Source organism: Notechis scutatus, chromosome 1 (assembly GCF_049901735.1).
Source record: "Notechis scutatus isolate UNSWTSFEM ecotype Mainland chromosome 1, rNotScu1.2, whole genome shotgun sequence".
Classification (NCBI taxonomy): domain Eukaryota; kingdom Metazoa; phylum Chordata; class Lepidosauria; order Squamata; family Elapidae; genus Notechis; species Notechis scutatus.
This window is the reverse complement of record NC_142009.1, coordinates 250422321-250442190: the sequence shown is the minus strand read 5'-3', so window position 1 is coordinate 250442190 and position 19870 is coordinate 250422321. Positions and strand designations below refer to the sequence as shown.

Sequence of the window (19870 nt, the reverse complement as noted above, 5' to 3'; positions counted from 1 at the left end):
GTGAGGACTACAGCCTTAATATTTTCATATTTTGATACTCCTCCCTCCCAACTTCCTTGTTTTTTCTGCCTTAGGCTAACTTAATGCTACAAATAGGATGCAAGCTTCCAGGATCAATCAGGTTTATTAAAAAGTCCCAAAAGACGGGCACTGTATCTGATTTTTAATAGAGAAAATACACCCACTGACTCATACAAATCAATGTGGAAAAAATGCAATAGGATAACATTAATTCTATTTTGGCACCAACTCTAAACACCTAAACCCTTTATGCATTTATCTTAGAGTAATCTCCAATGGATTGGATCTAGATTCATTCATGCATAGAATAAAACCATTGGAATCAACAACCCTTAGTTATGAGTAACACAAGTTCCATTAATGGGAGCTACTTCTGATAAATTATGCCAAGATTTGTGCATCTGTTTTGCATCTAATGAAATAAAACAAGGAGTGCAGTGTTTACACATATGCTGTTCTCTCTGTGATGACTTAGTTCTTCACATCCTGATACACTGAACAATTTTGTTGCTGGATCATTTTGTAATTTGTTCCTCAATGAGCCAAGTACCATAATAAATACTGCTGCCATATACCAATATATTTCATATGAGAATTCCAAATATCAGAATTATATCTGTAGTACATGACATAAAGCCCCATAATTACAGCTTTATTGATCCGAACTTTCTGCTGAATTTCATGTTTCAGCACTGTTTACAGAGATGCATTATCTCAATAGTTTACTTCAAGTGGTGTTATACCCCCAACTCCACCAGCTACATCTAGTGGGGCCAATGGTCAGGGTCACTGGCTGTTTTATGTTGGATTTAACAAGGCTTACTTCAGCTATCTAATTATACAGGTTAAAAAGTTACATTTATAGTCACCCTTATCTATGCTGGAACAGGAGGAAACATGCACATGCATTCTGTTGTAAAGAGTTAGATCCTATCGCTAACTGAAGATTATTCTTACTCATACAACCGGATCACCATTCTTGTCTTTCTATCTAAGTCTAGTATTTTAGAAGACAGGTGGTACAGCGCAGGGCATTTCTAATGCATAGAAAGCCTCCTCAAATACTTAAACCACTTAAATCTACACACATTGATAAGAATTTTCCGAAGTTCTTTTTAAATAACTGGATATGAATAGTAATACTCTTTTCTATCACATTAGATCGCTTTGGCGGAGCAACCAATGCCATTATTCTATTATAACGAAACATTAAAAACAAATCATCCGAGGTACCGGCCTTTACAACAAGGAATAAAAATGGCTCTTTACACCTCAGTTTTTTCATCCAGGAGGAGACCTTCATCTCCTCGATTTAGACTTAGAAGCGTATCCGAAACTCCGCCCCGGAGAACCCATTTGGACCAATAGCAACGTCCTGCGCATCTAAGGGCCTCGCCCACTTACCCCGGCGAAGAGACCACTAGGAGGTAGCGACTGTTTGTATCATTCGCGGAGGCGCGTTTGGCGAAAGCGGCTGCGCTGATGGCTACGGTGAAAGAGAAGGCGGCAGCTTTGAATCTCTGCGCGGTGTATAGCCCCGCCAACAGACCCCCAGGTAAGGCTTGGATTCCCGGGATATCTTCCAGGAGGGGAGCCAAGACTTGGAGTTTTTGTATTTTAAAGAGAAGGGTAAAGCTACTGGCCAGAGTGTCACGGTGAGGCGAAGGGAAAAGAGTAAGGAAACTCGACCGGTCGGGACGGATTCTTTCAAGCTGGTGGTGCCGCAGGGAAGGAAGAATTCCCTTGTTTCGCTCCCGCGCTTCATGGTAAATAAGGACGGGAGACAACTTCCCGTCGGATTTGGGCGTTAGTACGTTTCTCTGCCCCGCTGCTCTGAAGAGATGGGTCCCCCAGTCCCGGTGGTCTGGCTCCCCCTGGGCTCCCGCGCCCGAATTGGTCGTGGAGAAAGATGTTTGTTGCCCCGTTGCCCTTTCTTGTGCGGTTTTCTTTCCACCTCTCTTGTCTGATGAGGAGAAAGGACTGGCCCGGCCCTCTGTCTACTCCGCCGCTGCTTTGGACGAGGTGGGTAGTAAGCAACATGCGGCGCTTGTCCCGGCTGGGGAGGATATGTGCTTAGGCGGACTCCCTCCAACCTACTTCCCAGCCCTGCTACTTTAACGCAGGGTTTCCTAAATGATGGCTCTGCTTTCGCGGTTTCCCTCCGCCGTGTGAATTCAAGGAGGAAATGCCGTTTTGTAAGCAGAGATTATCTGGTACTTCCTGCCGACCTTCTTCTGCCTTAAGAGAAAGGGCTTGTTAGTTTCTCCCTTTTTCCTAAAAAGTTAAGAATGGTTGCCAAGGGTGTTACCGTAGTCCCTCTTTATAAAAGGCATCAATAAATGATGGTTTATGTTAAGCTTGAAAAACTCTACCTTTGCTTTAGGTAGCTTTGGGGAAAGTTTTAGGAAATTAGGTATTTTCTTCCCACTTTGGGGATAGCAAACTAGGAAACTCTCCTGACTGAAATGTTGCTAATCAACATAAGCTCCATAGTACTTATACCAAGAATATTTTTTGCAACCGTACCTCATTTGTTCTGTATTCTTTCCAATTGCTCCAGGCCATATTCGCATATGGCCCTCAAAATAGGTTTTGCAATCTGTCTTCCGAAGCTTATCTCTATCTCCTGTTTTTGTGGCAGTCCAGGGTTAAATTTTGAACAATTGGCAAACCAAGACACATGCACACAAAAACTAGTTCCATTTGTTTAAGCAGAATGCCTCTAGGTATAATTACTGTGATTGCCCTGATAAGAGTATATTTGAAAGGTGCTATTTAGAGGTTTCAAGGTGAGGTTTCCATCCTCCCCAGAGCTGATTTCAGCCACTTTGGCACCCTAGGCAAAGTCATATTCTGTTGCCCCTTGCAGTTTGGCTCATCCTCTGATGTTAGGAATTGCAAAAATGCATCCTCTCATGATTATAAAAATCATGACTATAAAGCTAAAAAACTGAAAAGGGGGAAACCCCTTCAATTTTTTAGCTTTATAGTCATGATTTTTATCCCTGGACAATTTTTTTCTTGGACATTTTCATCCATTTTGCATTGTAATTTTAATTAAGTCAGCATCCATTGCTGTCATGTGGCTTTCACTATCTATTGTGTTTATTGCTAACCCTGCTCCTAATTGTCAATATGTCAGATGAATAGAATATGTCTTGGAAACACAGTAGTAGCCTACTCATAATTATTACAGGCTGACAGTTCCTATTAACAACTGAATAGATGCGCCCATGTTACACATGTCAGAGGAATTTGTTTTAATGTGGATAACTATAATAATTATAACTTACAAATAATTGTAATAAACATTTTGTGGGGAAATTGTGTTACAACTATTTTAATCTTAAAAAGAACCTGTTGTGTTTTTTGTTGCCAAAGGATTTAGATCAAAATGGCATCTTTATATGGCACTAGGTTATCTTATTATCTATTATATCCTTATGCACAGCCTTTTATTCAATTTTCCCACAATACAACAGTCTTTTTGCTTTCTTTTTAACAAAAGAAACACCTGATTCATTTTCCTGAATCATCACAGTGGTCTCAAAATCAGCATGGTTTCTCCTAAATGGTTAGACATTGGTTCAATAACCCATGTTGACTGGGGATTGTGGAAACTGGTATTAGCCTACTCCAAACTGGTGTCTGTATATTTGAAGTCTGGCAGAATTGAGGTAGCCATAGAAAGTCATAATGGGAATGGTACCTGAAGGTTATAGCAAAGAAAAAACATACTTAATTATACATGTATTAACAGCAGCTAGAATTGTATTTGCTAAAAATTGGAAAAGTAATAAGATACCGATAGAGGAAAAAGTAATTGAAAAAATATTTGAATGTGCAGAAATGAATAGATTAACATTAGAAATCAAGAAGAATCTGAATATTACATGGCATGGGACTTGTTTTATAAATGGCTAGAAAATAAAATAAATTAAAAGGGATTAAATGTATTTATAAAGCAATAAGAGAAACTAGTGTAATAGACATACTGAATATTACATATATATGGGAATGTGATTATTGTTATATTGAAAAGAATATTATTAGTAATTGTTAAGCGCATGAAATATGTACCTAATTGACACAATTGAAATGGAATGAATTTATTGTATGTTAAAATAATTTTTTAAAATAATAATAATCAAAAAGAAAGTCATAATGGTCCCAGCCAACATGATACGAATAAGTGATAGGAAACTGAAGTGTAGCAACCTCTAAAAGGTGGCAGATTCCCCATTCCTGAAGCATTAGAGAATTGTCTTTTCCCTATCCAGCTACAAGGTACTCTTTTTTTTTTATTGGCCATTATGGGCTTTGACTATAAAGTCCTTTATATCAATATCATACACTTTACAGTTAAATTGGTCTACCTTCTGATGAACTTTTTCAAAGATTATTTGCACTTTTTATGTTAATATAAAGACTATTAACCTATCCTACTAGAAGTGTTACATTATAATTTTGTGCTGGAATTTCTAGGAAAGAGGAATATTAGTAGAATCCAGTGCTATCCAGTTGAATGAGAGTTCAAAATGTTTATTTTCTCTTCTTTTCTCCTCTCTCCCTCCTCCTCCTCTCTTCCTCCTCTCCATTTCCCCTCCTCCTTCCCTTTCTTCTCCTTTCCCTCTCTCTCTCCCCCGCTTCCCTTTTCTTTTCTTTTGTGGTGGGCTGCACAGTCTACATGTCATTGGCAAGTTTGAAGAGCCAATTTTAGTTCGTGATAAGTGCAGAATGTATTAATTTCATCATTTAAAACACATAAGACACCTCCTCAGAATAGTCCATACCTCAGCCTACTTCTGGAATATAGGCTTTAGTATGCCAAGCAAAATCTCTTTGTGCTCCAATGGCACTAAAGGAATTTGATTTTAACTAATGCCACCTCAAGTCAGAGAGAAAAGCTTCAAAAGTAAATGAATAATTTATTTGGTAATCCCCGTTTGGAAAGGATTCTTTAAAATAAGGAGTACAGGTAGTCCTTGACTTACAACAGTTCATTTAGTGACCATTTGAAGTTAAAATGGCACTGGAAGTAGTGACTGAGGACCATTTTACACACTTAAGACCATTGCAGCTACCCAATGGTCACATGATTTACATTCAGATGCTTGACAACTGACTCATATTTATGATAGTTGCAGGGTCCCAGTCATGTGAATCACCTTTTGCGACCTTCTGACAGGCAAAGTCAATGGAGAACCCAGATTCACTTAACAACCATGTTGCTAATTTAACAACTTCAGTGATTCACTTAACAAAATGTGGTAAGAAAAGTTTTAAAATGGGACCAATTCACTTAGCAACATAAATGTTGGGCTTAATTGTGGTTGTAAGTTGAGGACTACCTGTACATTAATTATACTGTTGAGAAAGAAAATACATCTGCTAATTCATCTTCTGTATTGCTTTATAAGGCTTCAGCTTGGCACAGAGACCATTTGGAGCCACTTACATTTGGAGCAGCATTATCCACGCGCTTCAGACCCAAGTTGAAGTGAAAAAACGACGTCAGAATCTGAAATGTTATAATGACTGTTTTATTGGCTCCAATGCAGTGGATGTTGTCTACGCCCATCTTCTCCAAAACAAATATTTTGGTGACACAGATATTAATCGGAGTAAAGTTATACGAGTATGCCAGGCATTGATGGACTACAAGGTGTTTGGGGCTATTTCCACCAAAGTCTTTGGAAAAGACAAACGATCTGTGTTTGAGGATAGCAGCTGCAGCCTCTACAGATTCTCAAATACAAGGAATCAAGTGGAGAACCTCTGCGGAAAACCGCATGGTCATTCTGTGCAACAAAGGTCTGGGTGAGAATGCTCAAGATGAAATATTGAAAAATTAGGAAGTTACATTTTTTTTCTGGTTGACTGCATCTTCCTAACTTCTATGCTCTCCTGGTTGTATGGCAGTACAAATCTCATAGTAAAGAGAGCATGGATTTGTTGGAATTAAAAGTTTTGTAGACCATCTAGAGCAGAGGTGGGCAACTATGGCTCCTTTACAACCTGTGGACTTCAACTCCCAGAATTCCTGGGCCAGTCACAAGATGTAAAGGGGCCATAGTTGCCCGCCCCTGATCTAGAGAATCCTAGATGGGGGAAATGTATATTGCATCTTGTTATTTGCCTAGAAGTAACAATGTAAGGACCATTGAAGTGTTTCTATGAAGTGTGTTTCATAGCTGGAGAGGCAGCCCAAAAAAGACCATAGCTTTGGTGCCACTAATCTGACTTCAAAAAGGAGAGACACCCATAAAAGTGTTTTAAAGGAATCTGTTTGGTTGACTACAGTGGCATTAAACATTAATAACATAACTATAAAACTACCTGACTTAGCAAAATAAACCAAGATTGCACTTCGATATTAGCGAGCTAATTTATGAGCATTGGCTGGTGATACTGGATTTGGGTCTTGTATCATTAAACAAAGTCCATCACAACCGCTAAGTGTCTGTTTTTTAACTTCAGTTGTCTGTATATTGAAAATAGCTACAACAACTACTTTAGTGAAATGAGGAGGAAGCTTGAAAACTATTCTGCATAATATAAATGTTGGCAATAATTATAGACTATTAACAATTTATTCTTGGGAAATGAATTTGTTAGTGATCAGAATGACTACTATGGATAATAAAACATAAGAGAGCCAGCTTGGTCTAGTGGTTAAGACACCAGGCTTGAGTTATTTTTTTAAAAAGGTGGGATACAAATAAATAAATGCACGTATGTAGATTTGTTTCTTTAATAGAAGGATCCATGTGATAATCTAATGTAAAGTAGATTAATTATGAAGAGCCAGTTTGGTGGTATACTTAAAGCAACAGGTTAGAAATTGGGAGAACAAGAGTTCTAGTACCACCTTAGGCACAGATTTAACTGCATGACTTCAGGCTAGTCATTTTCTGTCAACCTCAGAAAAGAGGCAATGGCAAACCACTTCTGAAAAGCCTTGCCAAGAATACTGCAGGGACATGTCTAGGCATCTCTAAGAATTGGACAAGAAATTCCAATTCCAATTGAGCGGAATTTTAAAAATGCAACCATATACAAAAATATTTCTAAAGGAAGTGTATATGTATGTATCCATGTATCCATTGGAGTTATAGTACAGAAGTTTGTATTTGTGTATAGAAACAAGATCTAAATATTGCTATCAGTACTGATACTTCGATCTTCCATTCCTATTTTTTTAACTACAGACAGGAAAAAAGATTATTACTTGGTACATCATCAGTGAGATCAGAAAGTTTGGAGGATCTCTTAGAAAACCTGAGTCTAAAGCCTGTTAATCCTCCCCAAGTAAATCCATCCTCACTTTTGTCTCATCAAGGTAAGGAGGATAGACATCATCTCCAGTAAAGCTTTTCTGTTTCTTAGATTGGAGACAAATAGAAAATTAATCTCTCTCCCATCATGCCCACTATAAAGCAAAAGAACATGTTGTGTCAGGTATTTGCTTGAATTCTTCACAGCTGCTAATTTTCTCACAAGCCTGACAACTCTGTGATATGGTTTCACATCATGGTTATCTTAGATAGTATGAATCTATAACACATTAGAAAAAAAAATAGGTGGTACCTGAGAATAATGACAGCCTAGCCCTAGAAGATCACTAGTGAACAACCTGCAGCTCTTGATGTAATCCGGAATTCAGAGGGTGCATAAAACAGTATGTTCATATTAGAGATGGGAAAGGGAGAGTTATTTCTCAGGTTGTAGTCTCAAGCTCCTCAACAAAATCAAGTATTTCCATTCATGCTGAAGACAGTCGTGTCTCCTTCTCTTTCTCCTGCTGCTTCCACTTTTTCAGTTGTTTTTTTTTAAAACACAAGTTTAAAACACAAGTAGAGACACAAGTTTTTCAAGGAACAAGGAATTTGCTTCTGTGGCCTTGTCTCCTACTTTGTGCCTGACTTGTGGCTCTGTTATCAAACCACTTAGAGACTAGTAGTACAAATAGTCCATTCTTCTCAAGCCATAGCTGGTTTAAACAAGATGATTGTAACATGCGGCTGCCATATTCTTTCAGTCTGCTTCTTGAACAAGAACAAAAACTGATACTAACTTAGTAGCTAGTTCTATCATTTTTGTGTGTGTGTCTGGCTTTGCAGATTGCTCCGAAAAAAATGTAGAAAACCCCAAACAAGTTCTTTGTTTAGTACTTCAAGTTAAGGATGTCATTGTTCTAACTGGAAAAATGTTAACAAGGGTTTCTTTCTTTTATGCATCCTTATTAGCATGATTTACGTGATTGATTTTCCCATCTAATAAAGATCTCTGGCAATTCAAACAGGAAAGAATGTAAAGCATTTTGGATACATTGAAGTCTTTACTGTTTGCCGCATAAATCTCTATTGGTTATCTTTTTTTATTCTGAAGTGCTTTTGTGGCTGATAATAAAGCAGGAGGAATAAATTATTTTAATGTTCTCTGCGGAAGAAGTCAGTCATCACAAGCAAAGACTGCAATGTTGGATTACATTTCTTGATCATTATATGTTTGTTAATAATCTCACTATTTGATTTGTGCCCTTCGTTTTTCCTAGTCATTAATGAAGTCTGGGAAGAGCAAACTATTGCCCGTCTCCTGCAGTTAATAGATCTTCCATTGCTTGATCCTTTACTTAAATACCACAAGATTGGATCCCAATATCCACAAACAAAGCAGGAACCTGAATGTAGTATCACAAACAACTATCTTGACCGAGAAATTCTGAAAGCTTTTGGTGATGCTCAGTAAGTATTTATGTATATATATATATGTGTGTGTGTGTGTGTGTATGAATAGGAAGGCACACAAAAAATTTATCAGCAAATTTTATTTGCCTTCCTAAATATTTTTTTCAAGCAGCGAAGGAAGATATTCAAGTGTAGAGTAGACATGGGCAAACCTTTTTGTGATTTGAGGCCACATTTTTAATTTTGGAGAGTTTCCAAGGGGCATAATTTTATGGCCTCTGAGGGAAATGGGACTGAATGAGGGCCTTAAGGTAATTACAATTCTTCCCCTTTAGAAAATCCACCAATAGGAAAAAATCACTGTATTGATTGGGAGATGTGTTTGTGAGTGATGAAAACATTAGGGCCCGGGCACCCTTAAGTCCCCCTGCCAGTTCAGAAAGCTGAATATATTGGTCTCTCTTCCCACCTCCACATATTGCAGAGGACTTGTGGGCCATATGTGAGGTACAAGTTGCTCACTCCTGATTTTTGGGATGGCTTCTCCTCCTCCTCTGTGTCATAAGGTCTGCCCAAATGTGCCATGCTCAGTGGCTGCTTTATCTTCTTTAAGTAGAGATCCTTTCATCATTGTTCCTTTGGCCCTAGAATGTTCTTTTGACTTCCAGTGGGACTTATTCATAACAAAATGTTATCTACAGTATAGTCAATAGAACATTGTAGACATTATCTTTTTCTAGGGCAGATGAATGGCTGTCAGCAGCAATTGACTGTTTGGAGTACCTCCCAGATGCGATGGTGGTTGAAGTAAGCCGCAGTTTACCTGATCGGCCTGACAAAGTGCATGTGGGGAAACTGTTGTTGTTTGATACTGTTGGGAAGTACTACAGCCAAAAAAAGGAACCATTGCTGAACCATGTGCCTGAAATCCACCTGGGAATTGCTGAGTTGCTAGGTAAGTGAATGGATTTAACAAATGTTATAAAAAGCAAAGTGTTTTGTCATACAAATTTGTCATACATTCCCCCTCCTCCTTGTGTTGGCCTGTGTTGGTCAAACGGGGCCATCCAGAGAAAAGCAAGTATCTATGCGATCTCCAGCACACTGATTTTGAAAAGAGGGGGAATGCACAAAGGTGTACTTATAAAGACAATGGAGAATCTAAACATAGGCTGTTACTTTTCTTAATAGCCTTATGATGGGATGGAAGTAAAAATGGCAGCCAGTTTGATCTAGTGGGCAAGGTACCCAGCAGGTTGAGAGTTCTATTCCCACTTTAGGCATGAGAACTGGCTGTGCAATCTTGAGCCAGTCATTCCCTCTCAGACCAACACACCACACAGCGTGGTGGTTGTTGCGGGGAAAACAGGAACAGGACAGAGTATTACATATGCTTGCCACTTCGAGTTACAAATTTTTAACAAATAAGGTGGGATAAAAGGTCAGATGTGCATTTAAAATATATCTATTTGGCTTCAACAAATCAATTCTATTTTGCTTCATATTCACATATTGCACTAAACCATGCTTTCTTTTACCATAGTTTTTAAAGTAAACTACAGTGACCACATGCTAAGTCCTAATCTATGATTTAGAAACTCCAGTGTCAGACTTTATAGCTAAACTAAAATCAAGCAACAATGATGAATTATCACAGTGTGAAATCCACTCTTATGTGAGGGACAGTGATAAGTAGTGAATATAAGGCAACTTGACTTTTTTATTTAAATTTGAAGATATTGGGCTTCTCATCCAAGAAGCTTCTTTGGTTAACAGTGAAAAGTACCTTTGGGATGTAACCTTTAGTTTTACCTATATCACTGTAGAGTCCCCTGTAGCATGCAGAAGATCAGTGACCTTTGTATATACATAGGTAGTTCCCAATGTACAGCTATTCATTTAGCAATTGTTTGAAGTTGAAATGGAACTGAACAAAGTGACAGTCATACTTGTGACTATCTCAGCATTCCCCACAGTTACGTGATCAAAATTATTTACAATGGCTGCAGAGTCCTGGGGTCACGTGATCTTCATTTGTGAACTTTACAGCTGGCTTTTGACAAAGCCAATGGGGAAAGAAGGATTTGCTGAACGATCACCTTTAACACTTCTTCACTTAACAACTGCAGTAAAACTCTGTAAAAGCAACCATCTCCAAGTCAGGAGTTTGAATGCCATGACACCACTATGATCCTAATTAAAGCTATCTTTTATGCCTGTTTGCATGTAATACTTAAACATGACTTCTATGTATGTATTAATACAATTAATTTCTAAAGCGAAGCAGACAATAGTCAATATGTGGATAGCTCATGTATTTCTTATAAGGAGAAACTTCCATAATGAACATTGGAAATCTATAACAATGTGATAGCGATTTGCCAGCAGATTCATTCTGCCAGTATGTCATATTGGCAGTGGTAGTGGTGGTGTTATTTATAACTAACAAATAACTAACTAGGATTCTAATTAAATCAAGCTGTGATAAAAGGACCATGTTTGATAAAAGGACCATTTTCTGAAATATTTATGATCTTATCAAGTGTATTATTTTAATAAGAAATTTGAAGTACGTTCTGGTGCAGACCATGAAAAAAATTGAATATTGATTTAATCAATCTGATCTAAATTTATATTTCACATTCTTACATAGTTTATAATAAGGTAAAAATGGCAAACTATGCATATGTTCATCAATCATTATTTAAATAAAAATGCAATGTGATAATTTGGTTTGGTTTTCTTTCCAGTTAATGGAAAAACTGATCAGGCTTTGGAAGCCATTCAGCTCTATTTAAAATTATTGGATAGCCCTGCAAGAGAGGAATTCAGGAAACTGCTTTACTTCATGGCCGTGATAGCTCAGAATTCTGAACTTAAGCTACAAAGTGAGGCAAGTATTTTATGTGTGAAGCCTCCTTATGCTCTTCAGTGGCCTGGGGATGTGGATAGAGAACTTGTAGACCTTCAGATGTGCTAAACTACAGTTCCCAACAACGTAATCTACAGCAATCAATATGGTAATTCAGGAACACCAGGAAGGCTTCAGTTTCCTGAATCCTGTGTTAGTGGATCCTTCCAGTGTCAATGATTAGTGGCTGAAATCAAAGACTACAGTGGTACCTCAGTACATGTCATTCATTGATTCCGAGAAGTGTAAGGAGTACTAAAAAGAATAAATCCCAAACAAACCACATGACTTACCATGTGACCCTTTGTTTTGGCCAGGAATACCTTTGTCCCTTTTCCTATGTCAGCAAGATTCCCAGCATGGCCGACTTCCTGTCCACTCTCGGTGTCCATCCCCTCTCCTTTTGCAGCGACCTTCTCAGCATGGCTGACTTCCTGTCTGTTCTTTGCTGCCGTTCCCTTCTTCCTATCACAATATGTCAAGTACTAAACAAACGCTGAGCACTGGGATTGCATTTTCACAACAAAATGCGTTGAGTACCAAATTCGATGAGTTTTTGAAGCAATTGACTCCCAAGGTACCGCTGTAGGTAGGAAAAGACCACAATTATACTTATGGCAGCATGATTCCTCCTGAGAAGAGGAGCAGTGAAATGAGAAGGTGACCTCAACATGGATTTCTATACCATAATTATGAACTTCTAATATTGCCCCAGGAAAGCATCACAATAAGCTGGCTGACGTAGTTTAGTGCTTGAAGGGAGACCATGGGAAGAATGCAAAGCATGCTTGCTTATAGGTTGCCCTGAAATAAATCAATCTCATTTTTGCATGTTTTAAATTGCTTGCACTTGTAGAACTATGGTTGACTGCCCTTTTACACGATGATCAATTTACTAAAACTAAAAGGCATGCATTTGAAACTGTCAATATATGCTATAATTATAGCTATAGGAAATGGGGTGGATCTAGCAGTACAAACTTTTAATCCTTCTGCTTCCGCCCCCCCCCATCGCTTCCTTCCCTGTTTATAGAGTGAAAACAGGATGGTTGTGAAAAGAATGTTCTCCAAAGCCATAATCAACAATAAAACATTATCTAAAGGAAAAACAGATCTTTTGATTTTATTTCTGGTGGACTATCAGAAAGACGTTTTAAAGGTAGGTATCCACAAGTCATTTTCTCCACGCTATTATGCATAATCTATTCCATTCTTAATAACTAACGTTATTTTATTTTGTTCAAGATTTCAGGGACGCTACATAAAATGGTCAGTGAAAAGCTTCTGGCTATACAGAGAGGCACAGATTCCAGTCTGAATATTGGTAAACTTTATTTTCATAAGCTTTAGTCATGTTAATAATAAACTTTTAGCGTGAGCTGCTTTGAGCATAGTCCACTATGAAAATGAAGCTGCTAAATAAGCCAATCTAGAAAAATCTGCTCTTTGGCAGGAAGAGTGACATTAAAAGTAAATCTATCAATATGGGCTATGCAAAACTTTACATGGTGTTTTCAACCTATTCAGAAGTACTGAATATCTCAGTGCTTACTATTTTCTATACTCAACGTCCTAAACTTCATGGAAAGAGAGTTGGGATTAGTTGGGCAACTTGAACCCTTTGAGTCTAAAGTACATTTAAGCAAGACAGTCCTCTACCTTTATCCAAAAAAATGGAAATCTCCAGGATTACTTTATGAATTTTAAATAGGGGAATATTGTGAAAACATTTAAGAAAACCATAATAAATACATCAAATGTCTATGATATATTTAATAATAAATTTTATTCTTATTCCAGGATATACCTTTTGCAAAAGGCTTGATGAATGTGAGTATCATTCCAGTGCCAAAAAAACTACAAAAATGGAATTGGTGTCTTTACTAAAAACTATTGATGAAGACTCCAGTCTCTCTGCCAAGGAACGCAAGAAGTTGCTAGATCAGTTCTATACTAGTAATCCAACTATCTTTTTGCAGTATTTTGGTGAGAGAGATGTTCCTGTGTATAAGGGTAGACTTGACTTCTAAAAATCTGTACTGTGTATCTTTACAAAATTGTTTTATATTGTAATTAAAAGTGTTATGTAAATAGGGGTGGACTCTACCTGTAAAACTGCTATTTAAAAACAATAAAAGCTATTGATTTATATTCTAAATAGTGAGAAAATAGTATTTCTCCTAAATGTGTAGGAATACATCATTAAAAGCTGAAAGCAAATATCTTTTGACCTCCTTTGTGAACACAAGCTCTTTGAGCAGAATGCAGTTCGGAGAAAAGAAATATAATTAAATTACTGATGGTTTTAGTTGTAGCATATGTTCTTGTTACAGTCACATAACACCTGGCCATGTATTTTGCTTCTGGCAGTTTATCCAATTTATTGTCATTTGACCAGTAGCATGCTGAAGTACACTGACAGAAATGGTCAGATGAGTGGTTGACCAGTACCACACAACACACCAGCTCAAAATAAGCAGTCATTCCTTGTATTTGAAAGCCAAATGATTGAAAGAAAAGCCATTTATTACACATTAAAACAACTGCTGAACCCTTTCTTTGTTTACAACCCTGAAACTGCCGATGAAAGTCTGGAATTAACACCATAAACACTTTTTAAATAATCATAATCTATGCAACACATAAGACAAATCTATACCAGGAATCTGTTTTACTGTGGCAAACAAAGCCTTTAGGTTCCTCCTCTAATTAAAGAGTAGTTGTAAATCATCCTTGGTGCTATACAAGTAGTTCTGCCCTTATATGGAGAAAATAATTGTATCAGTGTGGGAAAATTAATGTTGAATAAAAGGAAGTTAAACCAAGTGCAAGTAAGTTTCCAATATAACCTGTGAAAGTTGCTCCATTATAGGAAACTTCTATGCTCAAATCTGTTTATATTCTAAATGAGCTATGATGGCACAGTGGTTACAATGCTGACTAATTCTGATGATTGCCAGCAGTTTGGCAATTTGATTTTCACTAGTTCAAGGTTGTCTCAGCCTTCCATCCTTCTGAAGTTGGTAAAATGAGGATGCAGATTGTTGGGGGCAATATGCTGACTGTAAACCAGTGGCCCCCAACCTTTTTTGTGCCACGGCCCGGTACCGGCATCACAAAATGATCCGTGGCCCAGTACCGGCATCAGCACGCATGACAAGGCATTTCCTCTCCCCCTCCCACCTCCCCTCCAGGTGTTCCCCCGCGACCCCTCCCTGCACGAAAGCCTCAGCTGGTGCTTTCGGGCTCTTCCTCGCCCCCCCCTGCATGAGATCCTCCGAGCTGCGGGCTAAAGGCGGCAGGGCTCCTCCGGGCTGATCGCGCAGGCACCTGACAGCTGGGGGGGAGGGGGGGGAGAAGAGACCCGGAGCGTGACGTGGGTCCACTTTCCTCCCCACGGAGAACTTTTTTGTGTCTGGCGCGGGTAGTTCGTCGAGAGGCGGCGGCTCTATAACCCCAAAGGCAGCTCTCGCCCGGCATCAGCGCACGCACACGCCCACACACAGAACACCCACTATCCCCACAGCGCGAGAATAACAGGAATAATAGTCTTCTTCCCCCCCCACTCCGCCTGCCACTAGCCTTGCGGTTGCGACTTGTGTCCCCGCTCCTTGGCTGTTTTTCCTGCAACTGACTCCCGCCTCACACTTTTGAAAGAACGAGAGCGGCCTGAGGAGTCGTTGAAGCACGTCCCATTGGGGCGGGGGGAGAGAGAAAGGCGTATTATTACATGAGCCTTTTAAACTCGTGAGAATGGGCTTCCCAGGCAAAAACTTACATTTGGGCGGCCAGGATTTGTTTGCAAAACCGCTTCGCCTTCGCCAGTCCTCTTTGCAAAGCGCTGCTGCGGCTCTTCCTTTTTGCCTTTCCCTTCCCGAGGCAACGCGCCAGGCAGTAGCAACTCCTGACTCAGGGGGCCTCCGAGGGGAAGGGGAAGGAGGAGAAGAAAGGGAGAGGAAGGGGGGGCGGGGCTGATTCCCCCCCAAAATCGGAATTCCGAAGAATATCATGTCTGTCGAAACAAGATGGCGCCCAGCAAACCGGTGGCCTGGTAGAAAATGATCCATGGACCGGTCCCGGTCCGGGGCCCAGTGGTTGGGGACCCCTGCTGTAAACCATTAGAGAGGGCTGTAAAGCACTGTGAAGTGATATATAAGTAAGTGCTATTGCTATTATCTCATAATATTTCATAACATAATGCCTCTAAATTACAAATACTTATTCAGGAGCAATTGGCATCAAAATACTTAGCCTATTGGTCGTCTGCTGGTTTCCTCCTAAAATCAGATTTTAATTTGAAAATACTTGTCTCTTTTTCTGAGTTCTCATTAGCTTCAGTGTACTACATTATGGTATTTCTGGCAGGATATATCTGTTTTGAAATAATGCTAAAGGCTGGTACTCAGCATTATAGATTTAGAAGATTGCTTTCAAATATTTTGTATGAAGGAAGAAATTTGAAACTCAGTAGAGTGGTAAAAATAAGCAATCAGATGTGTATTTTGTTCTTTTTCTAGTTTTGAATCAAACTGGATGAGGAAATTGATATTCTAGTTGAATCCTTCAGTTGTTTCAGATGTTTTGAATGTTTCTACACCATATTGAAAGTATATGTCAATTACTCCAAAGCATTTCTTTCAAGAAGAAAATTGACAAGTTTATTTGTTCATAGCAGTATATCAAAATGAGAGAACTATGGGAAGGTGTTGCTTGTCTAAAATATACAAACACCTGCTTCCAAAAAGAATACAAAATGTTAATAACTACTTGAACTGGGCAGTCATCTGGATTCATGTGATTTTAGACGTTGCCATAATCTTAAAACTATATTTTCCTAGTTGCATGTCCTCCTTCTACAATCTCAGGAAAAGACATCATTTCTAAACAGTTGCCAAATATGTTAAATGAGGTATCACTATTTCAAACTCAAGTTCATCATCACTAAAAAAAACTTATAAGAATATTAAACCACTGAAAATAATTATGCCATTTTTTCTCACCCAGTTACAATCATTGCAACAAACCTGGTACCTTTCTATTCATACATGTGTAGCTTTGATGTAAAGCATAAATGTTATATATTATGTTATCTTTATGGGCAGGCAAACCATCAACTTCAGGGATTGATAAACTACAGGCATTCCCCATTCTTTCTTTTGAGTAGGCCTCAAATGATTGCTTCCTAGAGAAATAAAATAACAGAAAATAGAGTTGGAAGGGACCTTGGAGGTCTTCTAGTCCAAACCCCTGCTCAAGCATATACCATTTCAGACAATCTCCACCCACAACATACAGAGACAACTTGTTCCACTGGTTAATTGTTCTGTCAGGAAATTTTTCCTTTGTTCTAGGTTGGTTCTTTCCTTGATTAGTCTCCATCCATTGCTTCTTGTCCTTCCTTCAGGTGCTCTGGAGCAGGGGTCCCCAACCACCGGGCCGCGGACCGGTACCGGGCCGTGGAGCACTCTTTACCGGGCCGCAAAGAAAAAAATTTAAAAAAATGGCGGCTTTCTTCGCCTTCGGTGAATGCTGCTGGGATCGGGGATCAAGGACACAAATGAAAGAAGGGGAGGGAGGAAGCAACCGAAGCCTGTCCTGCTCTCTGGCTCAGCTCTCTCAGTCGCTTTCTCGCTCCTCCACCAGCCCAGGAAGAAACTGCTTCAAGAAGCCGGGGCTTTTCCTGTCGCCGCAGCTTCCCGAAGCGCCCGTTTCACCCCACCCGCCCGCCTGCTCATGCGGTTCAATCCACAGTGCTCTGTTCTGCCTGCCTGCCTGTCTGGTTGTTTGGGAGCAGCCGCTGAGAATAATAACTATTCGCCTCTTTTTATCAGCCGAAGCTGCTCCGAAACGAAGAAGGCAGGCAGGCAGGCAGGTAGAACGGAGCACTGTGGATTGAACCGCAGCGGGCGGGCGGGCGGGGTGGGGTGAAACGGGCGCCGGGAAGCTGTGGCGACAGGAAAGCCCCCACCCCCACCCCGGCTTCTTTGAAGCAGTTTCTTCCTGGGCTGCTGTAGGAGCGATAGAGTGACTGAGAGAGGAACGAGGCAGACACCTGAGGGAGGGAGGGAGGGAGACACCTGAGGATGGGGCTGAGGGAGGCAGGACCAAGGCGCTCCCTGAACTTGGTGGTTTGCTGGCAGACGTTTTATTACCCGACTAGGTAACAACATCAGATGTTACCTAGTCAGGTAATGAAACATCTGCAAGCAAACTACCAAAGTCGGATTCTCTCTCCCCCGGTCCTTGAAAAAATGTTTCTGCTTGAAACCGGTCCCTGGTACAAAAGGTTGGGGACCACTGCTCTGGAGAATACATTGATCCTCTCTTTCTTGTGGCAGCCCCTCAAATATTGGAACACTGCTATCATGTCACCCCTACTCCTTTTTATTAGACATACCCAATTCCCACAACTGTTCTTCATTGACTTGTTAATTTGCTAAAATCTGTTTTAATTTTGCTACATCTTCAAGCCTCAAGTGTGACTTTTAATAACATCAACTCCACATTTTCTTCAGATCTCAAATACTTTTAAAAGACATCTCCTGAATATAAAGTTTGCCCATATAGATTTATAGATTTTATAGATCTGCTCTGTCAGTTGTGTTTGTGATACTTTTATACTGGCAAATAGGAGTTCTCTTACGATTCTGTTGCCAATTTTTAAAAAAATCTCATCAGAAAAAGTGATACATTTCAGGTACATTTTCTAAATATAAAGTGAAGGTTGTGTCACTGAGCCATAACCATTCTGATGTGTTGTGCGTGATACAATTTTGCCTTGAACTGTGAGATGAGTGGCATATAAATTTAGTAGTAATAAGGCATACATGGATTGTAGCATCATGACAATGCCATGCAGTGGCCAATGGTGGTTCAGGTGTAAATTTGAGGAAAGTTTATGCTGGTATAAATGAACAATCAAGGAGTTTTAGGTTCATGTATTCCTCCTTCCCCTATATGTAAGCATTTACTGTTTGAGATGGCCCACGATCAGCAGTTTTCATTGCTTAAGAAGGAAGGTAGTGTGATAGACAAAGGAATGAGAAAGAATATGTGATTCTGTAAGATATGTCAAGAATCAGCGTTTTTCATATAAGACTATTAGACTGGGTTGTCATGCACAATGGCACTTTTAGAAGAGAGATACCTTGCCTTCCTTTTTTGCCTCAATCATAATCAGTGAAACATTGCTTCCAAACCATTTTACACTTTGCTACCAATAGCGTAAAAGAACCTACCTTCCATATTTCATTTCCAAATGGAAGATATTTATTCTTGGTAATGATGCTTCTATTAACTTAAACATGCAATAGTGATAAAAACATAACATTACAAAAGGTAAAGTGCATTTGTTATCATTGTATCCTAGCTGCACGTAGAGTATTATGTATTATGCACGTATTATGCACGTAGAGTAGTATAGCAGGTTTGAGCTTGAATGTCTTATTCCCCAAAGGTTAACTCTTAGATAATAGCCATAAATAAGAGCTAGGAAAACAGTTCCGCTTTCTCCTTATTAGAACCATGGGGAACAACACTGTGCACCACAGAACTACTTCACTGCAACTGTTCAGATGTAGCTATCAAAGCAATAACTCATACCGTATACCGTATTACCATATATTGCCTAGTATGCTACCTACATTACTGCACTTAATTATTGCTAAGTGCAGAGGATGGACTGAGTCTAAGAGTGTTCAGTTTTTGCCAGCAGATATTTCCGCAGAAGCTTCTAAAAAAAAACCCCATAGGTTTTCTCCAATGGAATTTAATAAAAAGGTAAATGGTGATAATCTGATCAATGTGAATTGGTCTGCCACTGTTTAAGGGGGACTAACATTGTATTTTTTTCTAATATCAGTGACTGTATTTCCTCGTTGCTTATCCCTATTTTATTATTTGATTGTTTCAACTTATGCATGGATATATTTTTACTTATTTAACCTGTATGCATTTTATTTAAAAAATGCTCTCTGATCATGAATCAATTTCTTTCTACCAATATGTTTAGGATATGTATAAAACGTTATAAATTGAAAGCAATTAACCCAAAACCATGCAGTAAGCTTCCTCTTTAATGAAGCTTCATTGATTGGCCTGTTCTAAGAATTCTTGCCCTACTCAGCTTGTTAAAGTCACTGGACAACCTAGTGCTGCATAAGGAGAACTTAACCTGTGGAACGGCTTGCTTGCAGAACATATGTGGGTGCTCCGTCATTGGAGTTTTTAAATAAGAGATTAGACAACC

At 39.2% G+C, this 19870-nt stretch overlaps 1 protein-coding gene across 2 annotated transcripts; it reads left to right on the top strand.

The window, feature by feature from the left end:
• The first annotated feature begins 1431 nt into the window (after positions 1 to 1431).
• DEPDC7 (DEP domain containing 7) lies at positions 1432 to 13780 on the top strand. 2 transcript variants are annotated; one of them, XM_087951036.1, is made up of 9 exons: positions 1432 to 1576; positions 5442 to 5835; positions 7233 to 7363; positions 8579 to 8768; positions 9452 to 9666; positions 11462 to 11604; positions 12656 to 12781; positions 12868 to 12946; positions 13423 to 13780. In XM_087951036.1, exons 1-9 carry the CDS (start codon positions 1504 to 1506, stop codon positions 13650 to 13652), a joined length of 1581 nt encoding a protein of 526 aa, XP_087807162.1. In that variant the 5' UTR covers positions 1432 to 1503; the 3' UTR covers positions 13653 to 13780. The 2 variants fall into 2 exon arrangements, with proteins under 2 accessions (XP_087807162.1, XP_026520419.2); XM_026664634.2 differs by having other exon boundaries at positions 5442 to 5841.
• Positions 13781 to 19870: the final 6090 nt, after the last annotated feature.

Bases quoted from the DNA above. Each gene is read 5' to 3' on its own strand.
- DEPDC7 (XM_026664634.2), top strand. From the start codon at position 1,504: ATGGCTACGGTGAAAGAGAAGGCGGCAGCTTTGAATCTCTGCGCGGTG. The intron at 5,842-7,232 runs GTGAGAATGCTC...TTTTAACTACAG, and splicing joins TCTGTGCAACAAAGGTCTGG to ACAGGAAAAAAGATTATTAC. The intron at 11,605-12,655 runs GCAAGTATTTTA...CCCTGTTTATAG, and splicing joins AACTTAAGCTACAAAGTGAG to AGTGAAAACAGGATGGTTGT.